This window comes from Oncorhynchus kisutch, linkage group LG21, assembly GCF_002021735.2.
Source record: "Oncorhynchus kisutch isolate 150728-3 linkage group LG21, Okis_V2, whole genome shotgun sequence".
Taxonomy (NCBI): domain Eukaryota; kingdom Metazoa; phylum Chordata; class Actinopteri; order Salmoniformes; family Salmonidae; genus Oncorhynchus; species Oncorhynchus kisutch.
The window spans coordinates 33,370,485-33,390,972 of record NC_034194.2 but is presented as its reverse complement, the minus strand read 5'-3'; the positions used below and the strand labels follow the sequence as shown (position 1 = coordinate 33,390,972).

The following is a 20,488-nucleotide window of genomic DNA, read 5'->3' as shown; positions in this document are numbered from 1 at the left end:
TAGACAATCTGGACCGTCTCTTTCTAAATGATCTGCTGAAATTGTTGCAACCCCTATTACTAGCCTGTTCAACCTCTCTTTCTTATCATCTGAGATTCCCAATGATTGGAAACCTGCCGCTGTCATCCCCCTCTTCAAAGGGGGTGACACTCTAGACCCAAACTGCTACAGACCTATATCTATCCTACTCTGTCTTTCTGAGGTCTTCGAAATCCAAGTTAACTTTTTATGGCTGCAGGGGCAGTACTTGGATGAAAGGTGCCCATATCAAATGGCCTGCTCCTCAGTCATAGTTGCTATTATTTGCATATTATTATTAGTATTGGATAGAAAACACTCTGAAGTTTCTAAAACTGTTTGAATTATGTCTGTGAGTATAACAGAACTCATATAGCAGGCAAAATTCCACTTCCTGTTTTTTTTCTGGAGGTGGCAGATTTTCAACCAAGGTCTCATTGAAATTACAGCGAGATATGGATGAGTTTTCACTTCCTACGCCTTCCACTAGATGTCAGCAGTCAACAGAACTTTGTCTGATGACTCTAATGTGAAGAGGGGTCGATTGACACAGGAAATAGTCACCACAGCCATGAGTGGACCATGCTTTCACCAGGCGTGTTCACAGGGGAAGGACTGGCTCATCTGAAGTAATTCTAATTCTCCGGTTGGAACGTTATTCAAGTTGTATGTAAATTACATTCTAAAGATTGATTCAGTACATCATTTAACATGATTCTACTGACTGTTACGGAACTTTTGGACATCTCGTCACGTTATAGTGGACGCGCTTTGTGACTTTGGAATTGTTTACCAAACGCGCTAACCAAAGTAGCTAATTGGACATAAATAACGGCCATTTTCGAACAAATAAAGCATTTATTGTGGACCTGGGATTCCTAGGACTGCATTCTGATGAAGTTCATCAAAGGTAAGGAAACATTTATCATGTATTTTCTGGTTTCTGTTGACTCCAACATGGAGGCTAATTTGGCTACAGTTCTGACCCCCACTTCTAAGATTATTGCATGGGTTGCTTTTTCCGTAAACTTTTTTAAAAATCTGACACGGCGGTTGCATTAAGGAGAGGTATATCTATAATTCCATGTGTATAACTTGTATTATTATCTACATTTATGATGAGTATTTCTGTTGAAATGATGTGGCTATGCAAAATCACTTGATGTTTTTGGAACGAGTGAATCTAACATGCCAATGTAAACTCTGATTTTTTTTACATAAATATGAACTTTATCAAACAAAACATGCATGTATTGTGTAACATGAAGTCCTATGAGTGTCATCTGATGAAGATAATTCAAGGTTAGTGATTAATTGTATCTTTATTCATGCTTTTTGTGAATGCTATATTTTGCTGGAAAATGGCTGTGCTTATTGTGGTTTGGTGGAGACCTAACATAATCGTTTGTAGTGCTTTTGCTGAAAAGCCTATTTGAAATCGGACACTTTGGTGGGATTAACAACGAGAATAGCTTTAAAATGATAAAAGACACATGTATGTTTTAGGTATTGTAATTATGAGATTTCTGTGGTTTGAATATTTTCACTGGTAGTTGTCATATCAATCCCGATATCGGGAATGCAGCCATAACAGGTTAACAAATAGATTGCTGACCATTTCGAATCCCACCGTACCTTCTCCGCTATGCAATCTGGTTTCAGAGCTGGTCATGGGTGCACCTCAGCCACGCTCAAAGTCCTAACCGACATTGATAAGAGACATTACTGTGCAGCCATATTCATCGACCTGGCCAAGGCTTTCGACACTGTCAATCACCACATTCTTATTGGCTGACTCAACAGCCTTGGTTTCTCAAATGATTGCCTCGCCTGGTTCACAAACTACTTCTCTGATAGAGTTCAGTGTGTCAAATCGGAGGGCCTGTTGTCTGGACCTCTGGGAGTCTCTATGGGGGGGCACAGGGCCGACTCTCTTCTCTGTATATATCAATGATGTCGCTCTTGCTGCTGGTGATTCTCTGATCCACCTCTACACAGACGACACCATTCTGTATACTTCTGGCCCCTCTTTGGACACTGGGTTAACAATCCTCCAGACGAGCTTCAATGCCATACAACTCTTCTTCTGTGGCCTCCAACTGCTCTTAAATGCAAGTAAAACTAAATGCCTGCCATTCAATCGATCACTGCCCACACCTGCCCGCCCGTCCAGCATCACTACTCTGGACGGCTCTGACTTAGAATACATGGACAACTACAAATACCTAGGTATCTGGTTAGACTGTAAACTCTCCTTCCAGACTCACATTAAGCATCTCCAATCCAAAATTAAATCTAGAATAGCAACAAAGCATCCTTCACTCATGCTGCCTAACATAGCCTCGTAAACCTGACCATCCTACCGATCCTCGACTTCAGGGATGTCATCTATAAAATAGCCTCCAACACTCTACTCAACAAATTGGATGCAGTCTATCACAGTGCCATCCGTTTTGTCACCAAAGCCCCATATACTACCCACCACTGCGACCTGTACGATCTCGTTGGTTGGCCCTCGCTTCATAATCATCGCCAAACTCACTGGCTCCAGGTAATCTACAAGTCTCTGCTAGGTAAAGCCCGCCTTATCTCAGCTCACTGGTCACCATAGCAGCACCCACTCGTTGCACGTGCTCCAGCAGGTACATCTCACTGGTCACCCCTAAAGCCAATTCCTCATTTGGTCGCCTTTCTTTCCAGTTCTCTGCTGCCAATGACTGGAATGAACTGCAAAAATCACTGAAGCGGGAGACTCATATCTCTCTCACTAGCTTTAAGCACCAGCTATCAGAGCAGCTCACCGATCACTGCACCTGCACATAGCCCATCTGTAAACAGCCCATCTATCTACCTCATCCCCATACTGTGTTTATTTATCTTGCTCCTTTGCACCCCAGTATCTCTACTTGCACATTCATCTTCTGCACATCTACCATTCCAGTGTTTAATTGCTATATTGTAATTACTTCGCCACCATGGCCTATTTATTGCCTTAACTCCTTACCTAACCTACCCTACCTTATCTTACCTTGCACTCACTGTATATAAACCTTTTTGTTTTCTTTTTTTCTACTGTATTATTGACTGTAGGTTTTGTTTAATCCATATGTAACTCTGTGTTGTTGTATGTGTCGAATTGCTATGCTTTAGCTTGGCCAGGTCGCAGCTGCAAATAAGAACTTGTTCTCAACTAGCCTACCTGGTTAAATAAATGTTAAAAATAAATAAATAAATATATATACAACTGCTTTCAGCCAATCAGTTTTCAGGGCTCAAACCACCCGGTATATAATACAGATTATAAACCGGGTAGTTTGGGTCCTGGATGGTGATTGGCTGAAACAGCATTCCAGCCTTGTGTATGTCAGACAATATACCATGGGTATGACACAGAACTACTTGTTCACTGTTCTATTTATGTTGTAACCGGTTAATAATAGCAATAAGGCACCTCAGGGATTTGTGGCGTATGGACAATATAATGTATTACTGCTAAGGGCTGTACCCAGGCTGTATAATGTTTGTTTTTATACAGAATTCATTGTATCCTAGTAAATCAGCCCAATGTACGCCGACCCTGAGACTCTGATCTCTAAGTGAGAAAAGACAACAGCTTGGATGCAATTAAACCCTGCTGTATAGCTCTCACAAAGACAACACAAATTAAACCCTGTTGTATAGCTCTCACTAAGACACAACAAATTAAACCCTGCTGTATAGATCTCACAAAGACAACACAAATTAAACCCTGTTGTATAGCTCTCACAAAGACACAACAAATTAAACCCTGCTGTATAGATCTCACAAAGACAACACAAATTAAACCCTGTTGTATAGCTCTCACAAAGACACAACAAATTAAACCCTGCTGTATAGCTCTCACAAAGACAACACAAATTAAACCCTGCTGTATAGATCTCACGAAGACAACACAAATTAAACCCTGCTGTATAGCTCTCACAAAGACAACACAAATTAAACCCTGCTGTATAGCTCTCACAAAGACAACACAAATTAAACCCTGCTGTATAGATCTCACAAAGACAACACAAATTAAACCCTGCTGTATAGCTCTCACAAAGACAACACAAATTAAACCCTGCTGTATAGCTCTCACAAAGACAACACAAATTAAACCCTGCTGTATAGCTCTCACAAAGACAACACAAATTAAACCCTGCTGTATAGCTCTCACAAAGACAACACAAATTAAACCCTGCTGTATAGCTCTCACAAAGACAACATAAATTAAACCCTGCTGTATAGCTCTCACAAAGACAACACAAATTAAACCCTGCTGTATAGATCTCACAAAGACAACACAAATTAAACCCTGCTGTATAGATCTCACAAAGACAACACAAATTAAACCCTGCTGTATAGCTCTCACAAAGACAACACAAATTAAACCCTGCTGTATAGATCTCACAAAGACAACACAAATTAAACCCTGCTGTATAGCTCTCACAAAGACAACACAAATACTTGGTGTGTGTGGAGTGGCTCTCTCTGCCCTGCCAGGCTCTCCTCTCTCTTTTCTCTACTCACTACTCTCTCTCCTCTCTCCTCCTCTCTCTCCTCCTCTCTCTCCTCCTCTCTCTCTCCCTCTATATCCTCTCTCCAACCTCCGGCACTCTGGCCCTCCTCTCCTCTCCTCTCCTCTCCTCTCCTCTCCTCTCCTCTCCTCTCCTCTCCTCTCCTCTCCTCTCCTCTCCTCTCCTCTCCTCTCCTCTCCTCTCCTCTCCTCTCCTCTCCTCTCCTCTCCTCTCCTCTCCTCTCCTCTTCTCTCCTCTCCTCTCCTCTCCTCTCCTCTCCTCTCCTCGCTCCCTGCCACCAGCTCTTGGCTCCATTCCCAGCCTTTTAGTGAGTGTTACCTGTCAGGACCTGAATTATACCTGCCTGCAGGCTCAGTCCATATGAGTCATACATCAGGGAGGGAGGGAGGGAGGGAGGGAGGGAGGGAGGGAGGGAGGGAGGGAGGGAGGGAGGGAGGGAGGGAGGGAGGAGGGAGGGAGGGAGGGAGGGAGGGAGGGAGGGAGGGAGGGAGGGAGGGAGGGAGGAGAAACGGGAGGGATGAAGGCAGAGAGAGAAAGAGGAGGATGGATGGAGTGATAGGGAGTGAGAGATTGCACTCAACCTCATCTGTACAAAGCCTAGGCAATTACTGAGTGCAAGCTCTAGACATGGCAGTCACACCAGCAACAAAGCTGCTCACAATAGACCTCATTACCAACCAGTGGATTTACTGAGAAAATATTTCACTTTTAGTCCAAATCTTTAGACTTTTTATTTGTGTATGTTCTCACAATGATGGGCGAGGGAATAAACAGTATTAAAATGATTACTAGCCAAATCAGAAAGATGTCAAAGATATTAATATTGTGCAATACATTACTGTATGTACCAATGTCAACATGTAACACTCTAACTAAAACTGGCTTTAATTTACACCTTGATTAGATGTGTAATCTTTGGTAAATCATAGGTTAATGTAGGCACAGATTGGTTTATGATTAATTGATATGATTTTTTTTGCAATTTTTGACTCCCAATAGAGTTACATACATCAAGGTCAATTGTAATGGTACACACATCAAGGTCGACTGTAATGTTACACACATCAAGGTCGACTGTAATGTTACACTCATCAAGGTCAACTGTAACGTTACACACATCAAGGTCAACTGTAATGTTACACACATCAAGGTCAACTGTAATGTTACACTCATCAATGTCAACTGTAATGTTACACACATCAAGGTCGACTGTAATGTTACACTCATCAAGGTCAACTGTAATGTTACACACATCAAGGTCAACTGTAATGTTACACTCATCAAGGTCAACTGTAATGTTACACACATCAAGGTCAACTGTAATGTTACACTCATCAATGTCAATTGTAATGTTACACACATCAATGTCAACTGTAATGTTACACTCATCAAGGTCAACTGTAATGTTACACACATCAAGGTCAACTGTAATGTTACACACATCAAGGTCGACTGGAATGTTACACTCATCAAGGTCAACTGTAACGTTACACACATCAAGGTCAACTGTAATGTTACCCACATCAATGTCAACTGTAATGTTACACTCATCAAGGTCAACTGTAATGTTACACACATCAATGTCAACTGTAATGTTACACTCATCAATGTCAATTGTAATGTTACACACATCAATGTCAATTGTAACATTACACACATCAGTTCAACTTTCTGTCTGTCTGTCTGTCTGTCTGTCTGTCTGTCTGTCTGTCTGTCTGTCTGTCTGTCTGTCTGTCTGTCTGTCTGTCTGTCTGTCTGTCTGTCTGTCTGTCTGTCTCTCTCTCTCTCTCTCTCTCTCTCTCTCTCTCTCTCTCTCTCTCTCTCTCTCTCTCTCTCTCTCTCTCTCTCTCTCTCTCTCTCTCTCTGTCTCTCTCTCTCTCTCTCTCTCTCTCTCTCTCTCTCTCTCTCTCTCTCTCATGTCCTACTTCAAAGAGCAGACACACAGTAGATCCTGTTTGAGGCTGCTCTAATGGCCGCAGACTCTCAAACAGCTAGCGTCGTCTTCACAGTGTGTTCGGGTGTGTGTGTTTGTGTGCGGGGGTAACAGTCATTGTCATTACTACACCCAAACACAGCCATATGCCTCCACACCTCTACGTCCTACTCTTCCCAAGCTTAAACACTATAGCCGGGGGTTCAACTGGGGCTGCCAGTGAAATCAATCATATTATGTTACTGAGCAGAGGAGAGATGAAGCAAGACAGCAGACTGCAAGACAGCAGAGCTCAGCCAACAAGAGTAGCAGTTTAGTAAAGATAAATATATGTGCGTCTCTTGTGCACGGGTCGCCTAGAAAGTAGAAGATTTAACCAGGTTATTATATCACTATATATATATATATATCACTGCACAGTTTTAGGCTACTGTAAACATATCATCACTAGAGCTCCAACCAAACAGCCAATCAACCAACCAACAAGCCGACCAACCAACCAACCAACAAACCAACAAACCAAACAACCAACTACCCAACTGACCAGCCAATCAACCACCAACCAACCAACCAACCAATAAACCGACCAATCGACTAGCCAATTAACCAATCAACCAATCAACCAACCAACCGGCCAACCGACCGGCCAATCAGCCGACCGACCGACCAGCCAATCAACCAGCCAATCATCCAATCAACCGACTGACCAGCCAATCAACCAATCAACCGACCAATCAAAAGAACGACGACCAGTCAATCAACCAATTTAACCAACCAATCAACCAATCAACCGACCAATCAACCAACCAATCAATAGAACGACGACCAGTCAATCAACCAATTTAACCAACCAATCAACCAACCCACCAACCAATCAACCAACCAACCAGCCAATCAACAAATTAACTGACCAACTGACCAGCCAATCAATCAACAAATCAAACGACCAATCAATCAACAGACAGACCGACCAATCAACCAAATGACCGACCAATCAACCAATCAACCGACTAACCAACCGTCCAACTGACCGGCCAATCAACCAATCAACCCACTGACCGAACAGTTAACCAATCAACCAACCAGCCAATCAACCAATCAACCAACCGACCGACCGACCAGCCAATCAATCAACAAATCAGCCGACCGACCGACCAGCAAATCAACCAATTAATCAACTGACCGGCCAATCAACCAACCAACCGACCAGCCAATCCACCAATCAAATGACCAATAAATCAAACAAGTTACCGGTCAATCCACCAATCAACCAACCAATCCACCAACCAAACGACCGACCAGCCAATCAACCAATCAACCGGCTAACCAACCGACCAACTGACCGGCCAATCAACCAATCAACCCACTGACCGACCAGCCAATCAACCAATCAACCAACCAACCAGCCAACCAACCAACCAACCAACCAACACTTATTATTTCAGGCAGGGCCGCCTCAGGATCTAATGCCTTCCTCTCACACGCATGCATGTACACACGCACGCACGCACGCACACACACACACACACACACACACACACACACACACACACACACACACACACACACACACACACACACACACACACACACACACACACACACACACACACACACACACACACACACAGAGCTCTTCCTCTCAGCCTGCCCCTCTATTTGTGGGTAATTTATCACCCAGGGTCTTTGGGAGAGGGTGAGGTCTGTGGCACCAAATGCAATTCTAGCCCACTGGTTCATGGAGACGCCTTGATGGGGTGACACTGGAGACACAGCTATCAATCTCTCCAGCCCACGTCTGGGGAGTAAATAGCATCAAGTGGAGAAGCTTTTGTTTAAACATGCCCTGAGTGGAGGAGGACTCTGGGAACGTCTGGTGACTTTACATGTCAGCTGTCAACGAAGTTCGATTTCCTATCGCCACCTTTCTCTTATTTTGAGTGATTTCTTAAGTGGTCCTCTGCGGCTCAGTTGGTAGAGCATGCAACACAAGGATAATGGGTTTGTTTCCCGGGACCACCTGTATGTACAATGTAGGCACTCATGACTGTAAATCAACCTATCAGAGTCTAAGCCCTGTCTAAGCCGGGGGAGGTGGGGTTCTACTAAGCTATATGGAATTGTGTGTCAAGAAGGTCATACCAAGGATCATTTCGCTTTTTGATTTTGAAATATAGGACAGACCCCTTGAAGTATATTACTTCTATTAGCCAATACAAACTAATTGAATAACAGATTCACTACATGGAACAACAGATAGTCCCAAAAACATTTCTAAAGGAAGTTTGTTCTGAAGTGTCTGTCCTATATCTGAGAGATATAAGAAAGATCAGGAAACATGTACATGTATTTAACCCCATATTTTTGCCATTAAACGGTCTCCACATATACTTCCATCCATTTTTTCAACTGGTACCAGGGACCTTCAGACAAGTCTTGTGGGCATCCTAGAACAAAACAACCCACATGTACATGTTGGTAAGAGTCTCACCTTTGCACAGGGGGGGTTATTAGTGTGTAGCCCAGACTTTTATTGGGATTGTTTTATTAAGCTAATTAGATTTTCGCTGGGGCGCGGACATCGATCTCAGGGGGATGTTAAAGTTGCCATTGATCATTGACTTAACATTTGCAAGAATTTGGGTGACCTTGAAGATATAAAAGACTTTAAATTGGCACCCAAATTCTCGATAACATCCAAGATTACAGCAAAACGGTTGTGTCCACAGCTCTCGAAGTACAACACTCCAGTCTATGTAATCTGTCAATGTGTCTGGGAAATCACCACGGCAATCACAGAAAGATACAGATGTAGGATCTGAATTTGAGCTACAGCAGGACAATAACCCTGCAGCAACAGGAAAAATTAATTAGTGCGTGGATTATACAGTAATTAATAAACATTGATGTAAGGGTTGGTCATAAAAAAAAAATATGGAAAATCAAGTCTGAAATTTCAAGTTGGAAATTACAAACTTCAGAAGCCTTTTTAATGCTCAAATACACCACAAGTTTAAAATGTCCTACATAGGAATGTTCTCCTGCAACAGGTTGATCAAATTAAAAACCTACATCTGTAGATGTTGCACAACCACAATCAACCAGTATCAATCTAACATTCAAGCAGGTCCTCAGATATTCTGACACATTTTGCAATCAACTTTTCACAGCCGGTGATTGCAATTGCAGGTTTGCTTTTTGTGCAGGAGCAATGGCCTGGAGCTGAAGAGCTTGATTTGTCCATGACAGGTCAGGGAGGGCTTAGTGAGTGAGTGAGTGAGTGAGTGAGTGAGTGAGTGAGTGAGTGAGTGAGTGAGGACGAGGAGGAAAAATGCAGATTATAAGGGGAGTGAAGAAGCATCTTTACCTTCGGTGTCTGGCGTATTTGCCGCTGACATGTCCACTTCCATCACAGCCTGGAGTAGGACAGCTGTAAGCAAGGAGAGACACTGGAGTTAACACGATGCATGGCATGACAGGCACGTACACACACACACACACACACACACACACAGACCCTCCCCCTTCACCCGATGCACACACACTCCTCCAGATGACATCCCATTCCCTCACACACAGATATTGCTCAGTACATGCATGACAAAACACATGATCCAGAGGAATGCACAGGACCATAGCAGCTGTGTATTATTCATGTAATGAGAACACACAGCCAGCAGCCTCAAGGCCAGGCGATGACTCACTACTCTGCATATTTCATAGCAGCCCATCAGCCTTCCTTTAGACAGCTGTGAGTGCCAAAGGTAAAGAGCCCCTCTTAAGGAACACTGGGTGCCTCTTCCTTTGACCCCACACCTATAGGTACTAGGAGGTAAACTAGTTTATGGCCATCTGCGGCGTACGGTATCCATATTAGGAGATCAAATCAAATCGTATTTGTCACATGCGCCAAATACAACAGGTAGACCTTACGTGTTTAGTTACAAGCCCTTAACCAACATTGCAGTTTAAGAAATAGTTAAGAAAATATTTACCCCCCCCCAAAAAGTAACACAATAAAATAACAATAACAAGACTATATACAGGGGATACCAGTACCCAGTCAATGTGCGAGGGTACAGGTTAGTCAGGCTATATACAGGGGGTACCAGTACCGAGTCAATGTGCGGGGGTGCAGGTTAGTCAGGCTATATACAGGGGATACTAGTACCGAGTCAATGTGCGAGGGTACAGGTTAGTCAGGCTATATACAGGGGATACCAGTACCCAGTCAATGTGCGGGGGTGCAGGTTAGTCAGGCTATATACAGGGGATACCAGTACCTAGTCAATGTGCGGGGGTGCAGGTTAGTCAGGCTATATACAGGGGATACCAGTACCGAGTCAATGTGCGGGGGTGCAGGTTAGTCAGGCTATATACAGGGGATACCAGTACCCAATCAATGTGCGGGGGTGCAGGTTAGTCAAGCTATATACAGGGGATACCGGAACCAAGTCAATGTGCGGGGGTGCAGGTTAGTCAGGCTATATACAGGGGATACCGGAACCAAGTCAATGTGCGGGGGTGCAGGTTAGTCGAGGTCATTTGTACAACTTAGGAAGCTTTGTCTGACCACTGATTTAGTTTTCCTTGACAACTTCCTAATATGGATGGATGTGGATGTCTGTCATGCACCATCCACAATGAAAAGTGCATGATTGTGCTGATTAGAGCAGAACAGCAGCTCTCGCTCTCTCCAAGGTGAACAGATCCATAGATTTCCCGGTGAATGGCAGGAGCACGCATCGATCACTGCTATTGGCATTATTGATGTGTGTAGCCCTGGAAATGGATCCATGGGCTGATGAAACACCCATGTCCTTAGGGGGAGGATGTGTATAGGCCAGTGGGCTGTCTGTCTCTGTGTGTGCATGCGTGCGTGCTTGCCTGACTGTCTGCCTGACTGCGTGTGTGTGTATGTTTACGTGTGTATGCTTGTATGTGTACGTATGTGTGTATGTTTACGTGTGTATGCTTATATGTGTATGTGTGTGTGGACGTGCGCAATCATAAGTGTGTGAGAAGCAAGAGCCAGGGAAGTGGCGCGGAGAGATTATGGATTAGGGGTTCTGAGCTGAGAAATGCCATCAAGAGGGAGAAGGGTGTTTAGAGATAGAGACTGTGCAGGCCACTGGCCAGACAGAAAACACACGATTACAGAGTGTACTAGAATGTTTAGAACATTGGTGTATTCTACAACTGCAACGAAAAAGGGTCGATTTTTTGGGGGGGGGAAATAATCAATCATTTTTAATCTGTGAATCAATGAAGGCATGAAAGTAATCATGAGCTAAACACTTGATCCCTGTCCAAATCTTACAGCTGAGGAAATGACTAGAGCGACACGGTAAAGGCACTGTCAACAGTGGCTGTTTACAATACAACACTGGACCTCAAGTCACGGTGGACATGATGTGAGTACGGTGGATATGATGTGAGTACGGTGGATATGATGTGAGTACGGTGGATATGATGTGAGTACGGTGGATATGATGTGAGTACGGTGGATATGATGTGAGTACGGTGGATATGATGTGAGTACGGTGGATATGATGTGAGTACGGTGGATATGATGTGAGTACCGTGGATATGATGTGAGTACGGTGGATATGATGTGAGTACGGTGGATATGATGTGAGTACGGTGGATATGATGTGAGTACGGTGGATATGATGTGGATATGATGTGAGTACATGTCAGGGACATTCAGTTGTATCACTGGAACGAAATGGTCCCCCTCAACACGACCAATCTGCAGGGAGTACTGTATGCTATGTGATAATAGAATGCAGTTGATCATAATATCCCCGCTATAGCCTACCGTTAATACAACAGCAAATCAAGTATATTTAGAAAAGCATTGACCACTCAGAGAGTCTGTAAAGCCCTCAGGAATGAATTACGCACCAACCTGAATAATTCCTGTGCTGCCGTCTCCACTGGAACTAGTGAGAAAGATTAACAAGGCCACATCAGACACAGTTAGATGCATTGTCTAGTACAGCATACACAATAATAGCAGTAAAGAATAAACAATTACAATCAAGATCAAAACTACAGGATCCATGATGCATTTCTGAGTATCCACAGTCACTTTCACTTTGACTTGATGTCCCCCAATATGATGCCAGGTGGCTGGCAGATGAGAGGGAGGGGGGCAGAGTGAGGGGGTTGGGGGGGGCAGTAACTAACAACCCCAGGCCGTTTAGAGAGACAGACACACTGTACTGTTACCGTAGCGTACCTCGGACCCCTTTGGAACGCGTTCGATGGCGCTTCTCAACCGCATCCACTTCCATCTCGTAAAGACAAAGGTTTGGGAAGCGGTCATTAGTTTCATCCTGTTTCTCTCGTGACATAATGAGGACTAAATACAACACAACACTAATGAAGATGTCACAAACAGTAACAGAAGACCTAACTTCATTTCCTAGAGCTTCATAGAGCTTCATAGAGCTTCATGGAGCTTCGTTCACTACATAGAGAGATGTAGGACTGTAGTACATCCACTATGTGGAAGTTAGAGTTAGTTACCTGGAATCAGCTGGGTTGGGTGTGGCACCACCTCGGGTTCAAAGCCACGCCTCCTTCTCTGAGTGTAATAGTAGGGCTTTCTCAGCAGAAACTCTTCAAAACTCCCCATCCAAATTCATGATCTGCAAAGACAATAAAATAACAAGAATATAACACATTCACGGTAGAACATTCTCACATTAGCGGTAAGCTAAAAGACAGTCAAGCTTAGCGGTTAGCATCTTTCTTTTGCCTTGTTTGGTTGCAATCACTTGTGGAGACTATGGTATCCTTATATGGTGTCCTTATACTGAGACCATGAGAATACAGGAGGAATGGAAGCAGTGATGCTGTCATCTTAAAACACACCTTCTTAGCTTTGCTTTTCCTTTGGGTGCTTTTCAGTCATTTCATTTATATTGTTATTCTGTAGTTTTTATCCTCTTCCGTTTGTTGTGTAGTAAATACTTCCATTTGTATGTTATTGTTTCTTTCCCCATGTGAAGCACATTGCATGTCTGTATAAATAGAGCTTGAGTTGATTTGATTTGACTGTACTAAATTAGCCCAGTTGACTCCGTTCTGTAAACAATGCAGCCTTATGAAGGGCAGCATCCTCACTGCTTTGTTTCCATTCCATTGTTTTGGCCTAAGTCCCATGATGCACAGCAGGAGGTAAATATGTTCCAGAAACAAAGATAAACAACTTATTACATCCACCAGGCAACCAGTCATTACAGTTTCTCTCTCTTTGTCTCGGTTTCTGTCGTTCCTTTTGTTACTTGCTTTTCGTGTATTGATCTGTATATTGATCTGTATATTGATGCATATATAGATGTGTATATTGATGTGTATATTGATGCGTATATAGATGTGTATATTGATGCATATATAGATCTGTATATTGATGCGTATATAGATGTGTATATTGATCTGTATATTGATGTGTATATTGATGCGTATATAGATCTGTATATTGATGTGTATATTGATGTGTATATAGATGTGTATATTGATCTGTATATTGATGCATATATAGATGTTTATATTGATGTGTATATTGATGTGTATATTGATGCGTATATAGATGTGTATATTGATCTGTATATTGATGTGTATATTGATGCGTATATAGATCTGTATATTGATGTGTATATTGATGTGTATATAGATGTGTATAATGATGTGTATATTGATGTGTATATAGATGTGTATATAGATGTGTATATTGATGTGTATATTGATGCATATATAGATGTGTATATTGATGTGTATATTGATCTGTATATTGATGCGTATATAGATGTGTATATTGATGTGTATATTGATGCATATATAGATGTGTATACTGATGTGTATATTGATGTGTATATTGATGCGTATATAGATGTGTATATTGATGTGTATATTGATGCATATATAGATGTGTATATTGATGCGTATATTGATGTGTATATTGATGCGTATATAGATCTGTATATTGATGTGTATATTGATGTGTATATAGATGTGTATATTGATCTGTATATTGATGCATATATAGATGTTTATATTGATGTGTATATTGATGTGTATATTGATGCGTATATAGATGTGTATATTGATCTGTATATTGATGTGTATATTGATGCGTATATAGATCTGTATATTGATGTGTATATTGATGTGTATATAGATGTGTATATTGATGTGTATATAGATGTGTATATAGATGTGTATATTGATGTGTATATTGATGCATATATAGATGTGTATATTGATGTGTATATTGATCTGTATATTGATGCGTATATAGATGTGTATATTGATGTGTATATTGATGCATATATAGATGTGTATATTGATGTGTATATTGATGTGTATATTGATGCGTATATAGATGTGTATAATGATCTGTATATTGATGTGTATATTGATGCGTATATAGATCTGTATATTGATGTGTATATTGATGTGTATATAGATGTGTATATTGATGTGTATATAGATGTGTATATAGATGTGTATATTGATGTGTATATTGATGCATATATAGATGTGTATATTGATGTGTATATTGATCTGTATATTGATGCGTATATAGATGTGTATATTGATGTGTATATTGATGCATATATAGATGTGTATATTGATGTGTATATTGATGTGTATATTGATGCGTATATAGATGTGTATATTGATGTGTATATTGATGCATATATAGATGTGTATATTGATGTGTATATTGATGTGTATATTGATGCATATATTGATGTGTATATTGATCTGTATATTGATGCGTATATAGATGTGTATATTGATGTGTATATTGATGCATATATAGATGTGTATATTGATGTGTATATTGATGCATATATAGATGTGTATATTGATGTGTATATTGATGTGTATATTGATGCGTATATAGATGTGTATATTGATGTGTATATTGATGCATATATAGATGTGTATATTGATGTGTATATTGATGTGTATATTGATGCATATATAGATGTGTATATTGATGTGTATATTGATGCATATATAGATGTGTATATTGATGTGTATATTGATGTGTATATTGATGCATATATAGATGTGTATATTGATGTGTATATTGATCTGTATATTGATGCGTATATAGATGTGTATATTGATGTGTATATTGATGCATATATAGATGTGTATATTGATGTGTATATTGATGCATATATAGATGTGTATATTGATGTGTATATTGATGTGTATATTGATGCGTATATAGATGTGTATATTGATGTGTATATTGATGCATATATAGATGTGTATATTGATGTGTATATTGATGTGTATATTGATGCATATTTAGATGTGTATATTGATGTGTATATTGATCTGTATATTGATGCGTATATAGATGTGTATATTGATCTGTATATTGATGCATATATAGATGTGTATATTGATCTGTATATTGATGCGTATATAGATGTGTATATTGATCTGTATATTGATGTGTATATGTCTGTGTATTGATGTGCATATTGATATGTATATTTAACGCATATATTAATGTGTATATTGATGTGTAGTGTATATTGATTTGTATAGTGATGCGTATAGTGTATATGGATGTGTATAGTGTATATTGATATGTTTCTTGATCTGTATATTTATATGAATATTGATGCATATATACATGTGTATATTGATGTGTAGATTGATGTGTATTGATATCTATACTGATGTGTATAGTGTATATTGATGTGTATATTGATGTGTAAATTGAGGTGTATATTGATGTGTATATTGAGGTGTATATTGAGGTGTATATTGATGTGTATATTGATGTGTATACTGAGGTGTATATTGATGTGTATATTGATGTGTATATTGATGTGTATATTGATGTGTATATTGATCTGTACATTGATGTGTATATTGATGTGTATATTGATGTGTATATTGATATGTATATTGATGTGTATATTGATGTGTATATTGATGTGTATATTGAGGTGTATATTGATGTGTATATTGATGTGTGTTAATTTGTGTATTGAAGTATATAATGGTGTGTATTGATGTATATTGATGTTCATATTGATGTTTTTTGATGTGTATATTGATGTATATTAATGTGTATAGTGTATATTGATGTATATTAATGTGTATATTGATGTGTATATTGATGTATATATTGATATTATAATTAATGTATATAGTGATGTGTATTGATATTGATGCGTATATTGATGTGTTTTAATGTGCATTGATGTATATTGATGTGTCACGCCCTAGTCACACCTACAACACCATAGAGAGCCCTTGGTTCTCTATGGTGTTGTAGGTGTGACTAGGGCGTGTTCTAGTCAATAAGTTCCTATATTTGGGATTGAGTGTGTGCTCTGCACAACATTTGACCTGAAGTGCGTGTCAACAGTCCGGTGCCACCTTAACCGGCTCCACGCACTAGGCCTCTAGTGCGCCTCCCCAGCCCGGAGCGTCCTGTGCCAGCTCCACGCACCAGGCTGCCAGTGCGCCTCCCCAGCCCGGTACGTCCTGTGCCGGCTCCGCGCACCCGACCTGAGGAGCGTGTCATCAGTCCGGTGCAACCTGCGCCGATGCCCAGTCCAGGCACGGTGTCGAGTCCCGCTCCATGGCAGGAGCCTTTCTCTGCGCCGGTGCCCAGTCCAGGTATTGCGTTCAGCCCGGCGCCATGGCCGGATCCGGGGTCTGGGTGGGGGCTACGACCCGCACCGGAGCCGCCACCGACACTAGTCACCCCCCCTACCCTCCCCATTTGGTTTCAGGTTTTGCGGCCGGAGTCCGCACCTTTGGGGGCGGTACTGTCACACCCTGACCATAGAGAGCCCTTGGTTATCTATTATGTAGGTCAGGGCGTGACTTAAGGTGTCCCTGTTCCCACCTGCTTTTGTGGGATATTGTTTTGTGTTAGTGTTGTGTAGCACTACGTTACTTCACGGTCATTGTTTGTTTATTTTTTTGTTGAGAAGTTTCACTTTTAATAAAGATGTGGAACTCAAATCACGCTGCGCCTTGGTCTGTCCATTTTAACGACCGTGACTTGATGTGTATACTGATGAATATTGATGTGTATATTGATGTGATAATTAATGTATATAGGGATGTGGATTGATATTGATGTGTATATTGAAGTATATTAATGTATATATTGTTGTGTATATTGATGTATATTAATGTGTATAGTGTATATCGATGTATATTAATGTGCATATTGATGTGTATATTAATGTATATTAATGCGTATAGTGTATATTGATGCATATTAATAAGTATAGTGTATATTGATGTATATTAATATGTATAGTGTATATTGATGCATATTAATATGTATAGTGTATATTGATGTGTATTAATGTGTATAGTGTATATTGATGCATATTAATATGTATAGTGTATATTGATGTGCATTAATGTGTATACAGGGCCTGTGTAAGAGACCTGGTTCTCAGCATGAAATGTTTTTGAGCAGAGAGAGTGAAAGTCTCCATTTCCACAAATATTCTGGTATTTAACTTTTTTAGTTTATCATCAAATCGATTATGTTTCCACCACAGACTGTCAATAAGCTTGAGGCCTTTTGCAGGAGGCCTTTTGCCTTCTGGAAGGCAGTCATTGTAAATAATAATTTGTTGGAGAAACACAGCAGCAAGCCCTGAGCTCTCATCTCTAACCCTGAGCTTTCATCTCTAACCCTGAGCTCTTATCTCTAGCCCTGAGCTCTCATCTCTAGCCCTGAGCTCTCATCTCTAGCCCTGAGCTCTCATCTCTAACCCTGAGCTTTCATCTCTAACCCTGAGCTTTCATCTCTAGCTCTGAGCTTTCATCTCTAACCCTGAGCTTTCATCTCTAGCCCTGAGCTTTCATCTCTAGCCCTGAGCTCTCATCTCTAGCCCTGAGCTCTCATCTACTGTCCTATAGGAGTCAACTCTGACAGTACAGGCTGAGAAGTAGAGGAGAGGAGAAGAGAGAAGAGAAGGGAGAGGATAGGAGAGGAGAGGAATGGAGACTGATTAGTATTCATCCCAACCCCCTGCCTGTCTCAAATAATATGATGCAGTGCTCCCTGCATCAGTGGGTTATACACATCGTCAGGTCCCAGGCTAGCACACGGATACACACACATGATCACTAGCATGACCACACACACACACATTCTAGGCTCTAGGTAGAGTGCACAGTGCTGTCTGCTTTGGATTGAAGGCAGGCTGTATTCTGAGAGAGCCCATGTTTGCCGTCTGAAAATAGTTCCCCAATGCAAACGCTGCCAGAAAAACGTATTCAACCCTCACACAGATCCAGCCACACTGCACCAAATAGGCTTTCAACATTTCAACAAAGTGAACAATTCTCTGGGTGTTTCTCAAAACTACAAGTCTTTTTCAAGCAAATATAGCAGAACTCTTCCTTGAATAAGTTCTATTAAAGAGAGAGTAACTCTCCCTGCTTCTCTCTTTCTCTGTCAACCCTTCTCTCTTCTCGATTCTCAGTCCTCCTTCCCTCTTCCAGTATACACTGCATTCGGGAAGGATTCAGATACTTTCACTTTTTCTACATTTTGTTACGTTACAGCCTTATTCTTAAATTGATTCAATCGTTTTTTTCCTCATTATCTACACAGAATATCCCATAATGACAATGCAAAAATTGGTTTTTAGAAGAAAAACACAATGAAATATGACATTTACATAAGTATTCAGACCCTTTACTCAGTACTTAGACCCTGTACTCAGTACTTTGTTGAAGCACCTTTGGCAGCGATTACAGCCTTGAGTCTTTTTGGGTATGATGCTACAAGCTTGACACACCTGTGTTTGGGGAGTTTCTCCCATTCTTTTCTGCAGATCTCAAGCTCTGTCAGGTTGGATGGGGAGCGTCGCTGCACAGCATTTTTCAGGTGTCTCTAGAGATGTCTGATCGGGTTCGAGTCCGGGATCTGGCTGGACCACTCAAGGACATTCAGAGACATGTCCTGAAGACTCTCCTGTAAGGTGAACCTTCGTCTGAGGTCCTGAGATCTCTGGAGCAGGTTTTCATCAATGATCTCTCTGTACTTTGCTCCTTTCAGCTTTCCCTCGATCCTGACTAGTCACCCAGTCCATGCTGCTGAAAAACATCCCCACAGCATGATGCTGCCACCACCATGCTTCACCATAGGGATGTTGCCAAGTTTCCTCCAGATGTGACGCTTGGCATTCAGGACAAAGAGGTTGATCTTGGTTTCATCAGACAAGAGAATCTTGTTTCTCATGGTACCTTTTGGCAAACTCCAAGCGGGCTGTCATGTGCCTTTTACTGAAGAGTGGCTTTCATCTGGCCACTCTACCATAAAGGCCTGATGGTTGTCCTGCTGGAAGGTTCTCCCATCTCCACAGCAGAACTCCAGATCACTGTCAGAGTGACCATCGGGTTCTTGGTCACCTCCTTGACCAAGGTCCTTCTTCCCCGATATCTCAGTTTGGCCGGACGGCCCGCTCTAGGAAAAGTATTGGTGGCTCCAAACTTCTTCCATTTAAGAATGATGGAGGACACTGTGTTCTTGGGGACCTTCAATGCTGCAGGCATTTTTTGGTACCCTTGCCCAGATCTGTGTCTCGACACAATCCTGTCTCTGAGATCTACGGACAATTCCTTCGACCTCATGGCTTGGTTTTTAATCTGGCATTTCTAATCAATTGAATTTACAGCAGGTGTATTCCAATCAAGTTGTAGAAACATCTCAAAACAGGATGCACCTGAGCTCAATTTGGAGTCTCATTGCAAAGTGTCTGAATACCTATGCAAATGAGATATATATATTTTTAAATGTTTAATAAATGTGCAAAAAAATATTATGGGTCATTGTGTGTAGATTGATGAGGATATATATTTTTTAAGATACGTTTTAGAATAAGGCTGTAACTTAACAAAATGTGGAAAAAGTCAAGGGGTCACTGTATATTGTGCTCTTAATTCTCTCTCTCCT

At 41.2% G+C, this 20,488-nt stretch overlaps 1 protein-coding gene across 13 annotated transcripts in view; it reads right to left on the bottom strand.

Annotated features, from left to right (window-relative positions):
• The window catches only part of LOC109866688 (myelin transcription factor 1-like protein), a 135,865-nt gene that overhangs the window by 87,588 nt on the left and 27,789 nt on the right, over window positions 1-20,488 (bottom strand). For all 13 annotated transcript variants that reach the window (XM_020455474.2, XM_031800847.1, XM_020455477.2 and 10 more), the window contains exons 2-5: window positions 13,042-13,163; window positions 12,752-12,806; window positions 12,419-12,452; window positions 9,875-9,937 (exon numbers count right to left, since the gene is read on the bottom strand). In XM_020455474.2, the coding sequence (XP_020311063.2) occupies window positions 9,875-9,937; window positions 12,419-12,452; window positions 12,752-12,806 (152 nt within the window). In that variant the 5' untranslated portion in view covers window positions 13,042-13,163. The remainder of the gene's footprint in view (window positions 1-9,874; window positions 9,938-12,418; window positions 12,453-12,751; window positions 12,807-13,041; window positions 13,164-20,488) is intronic.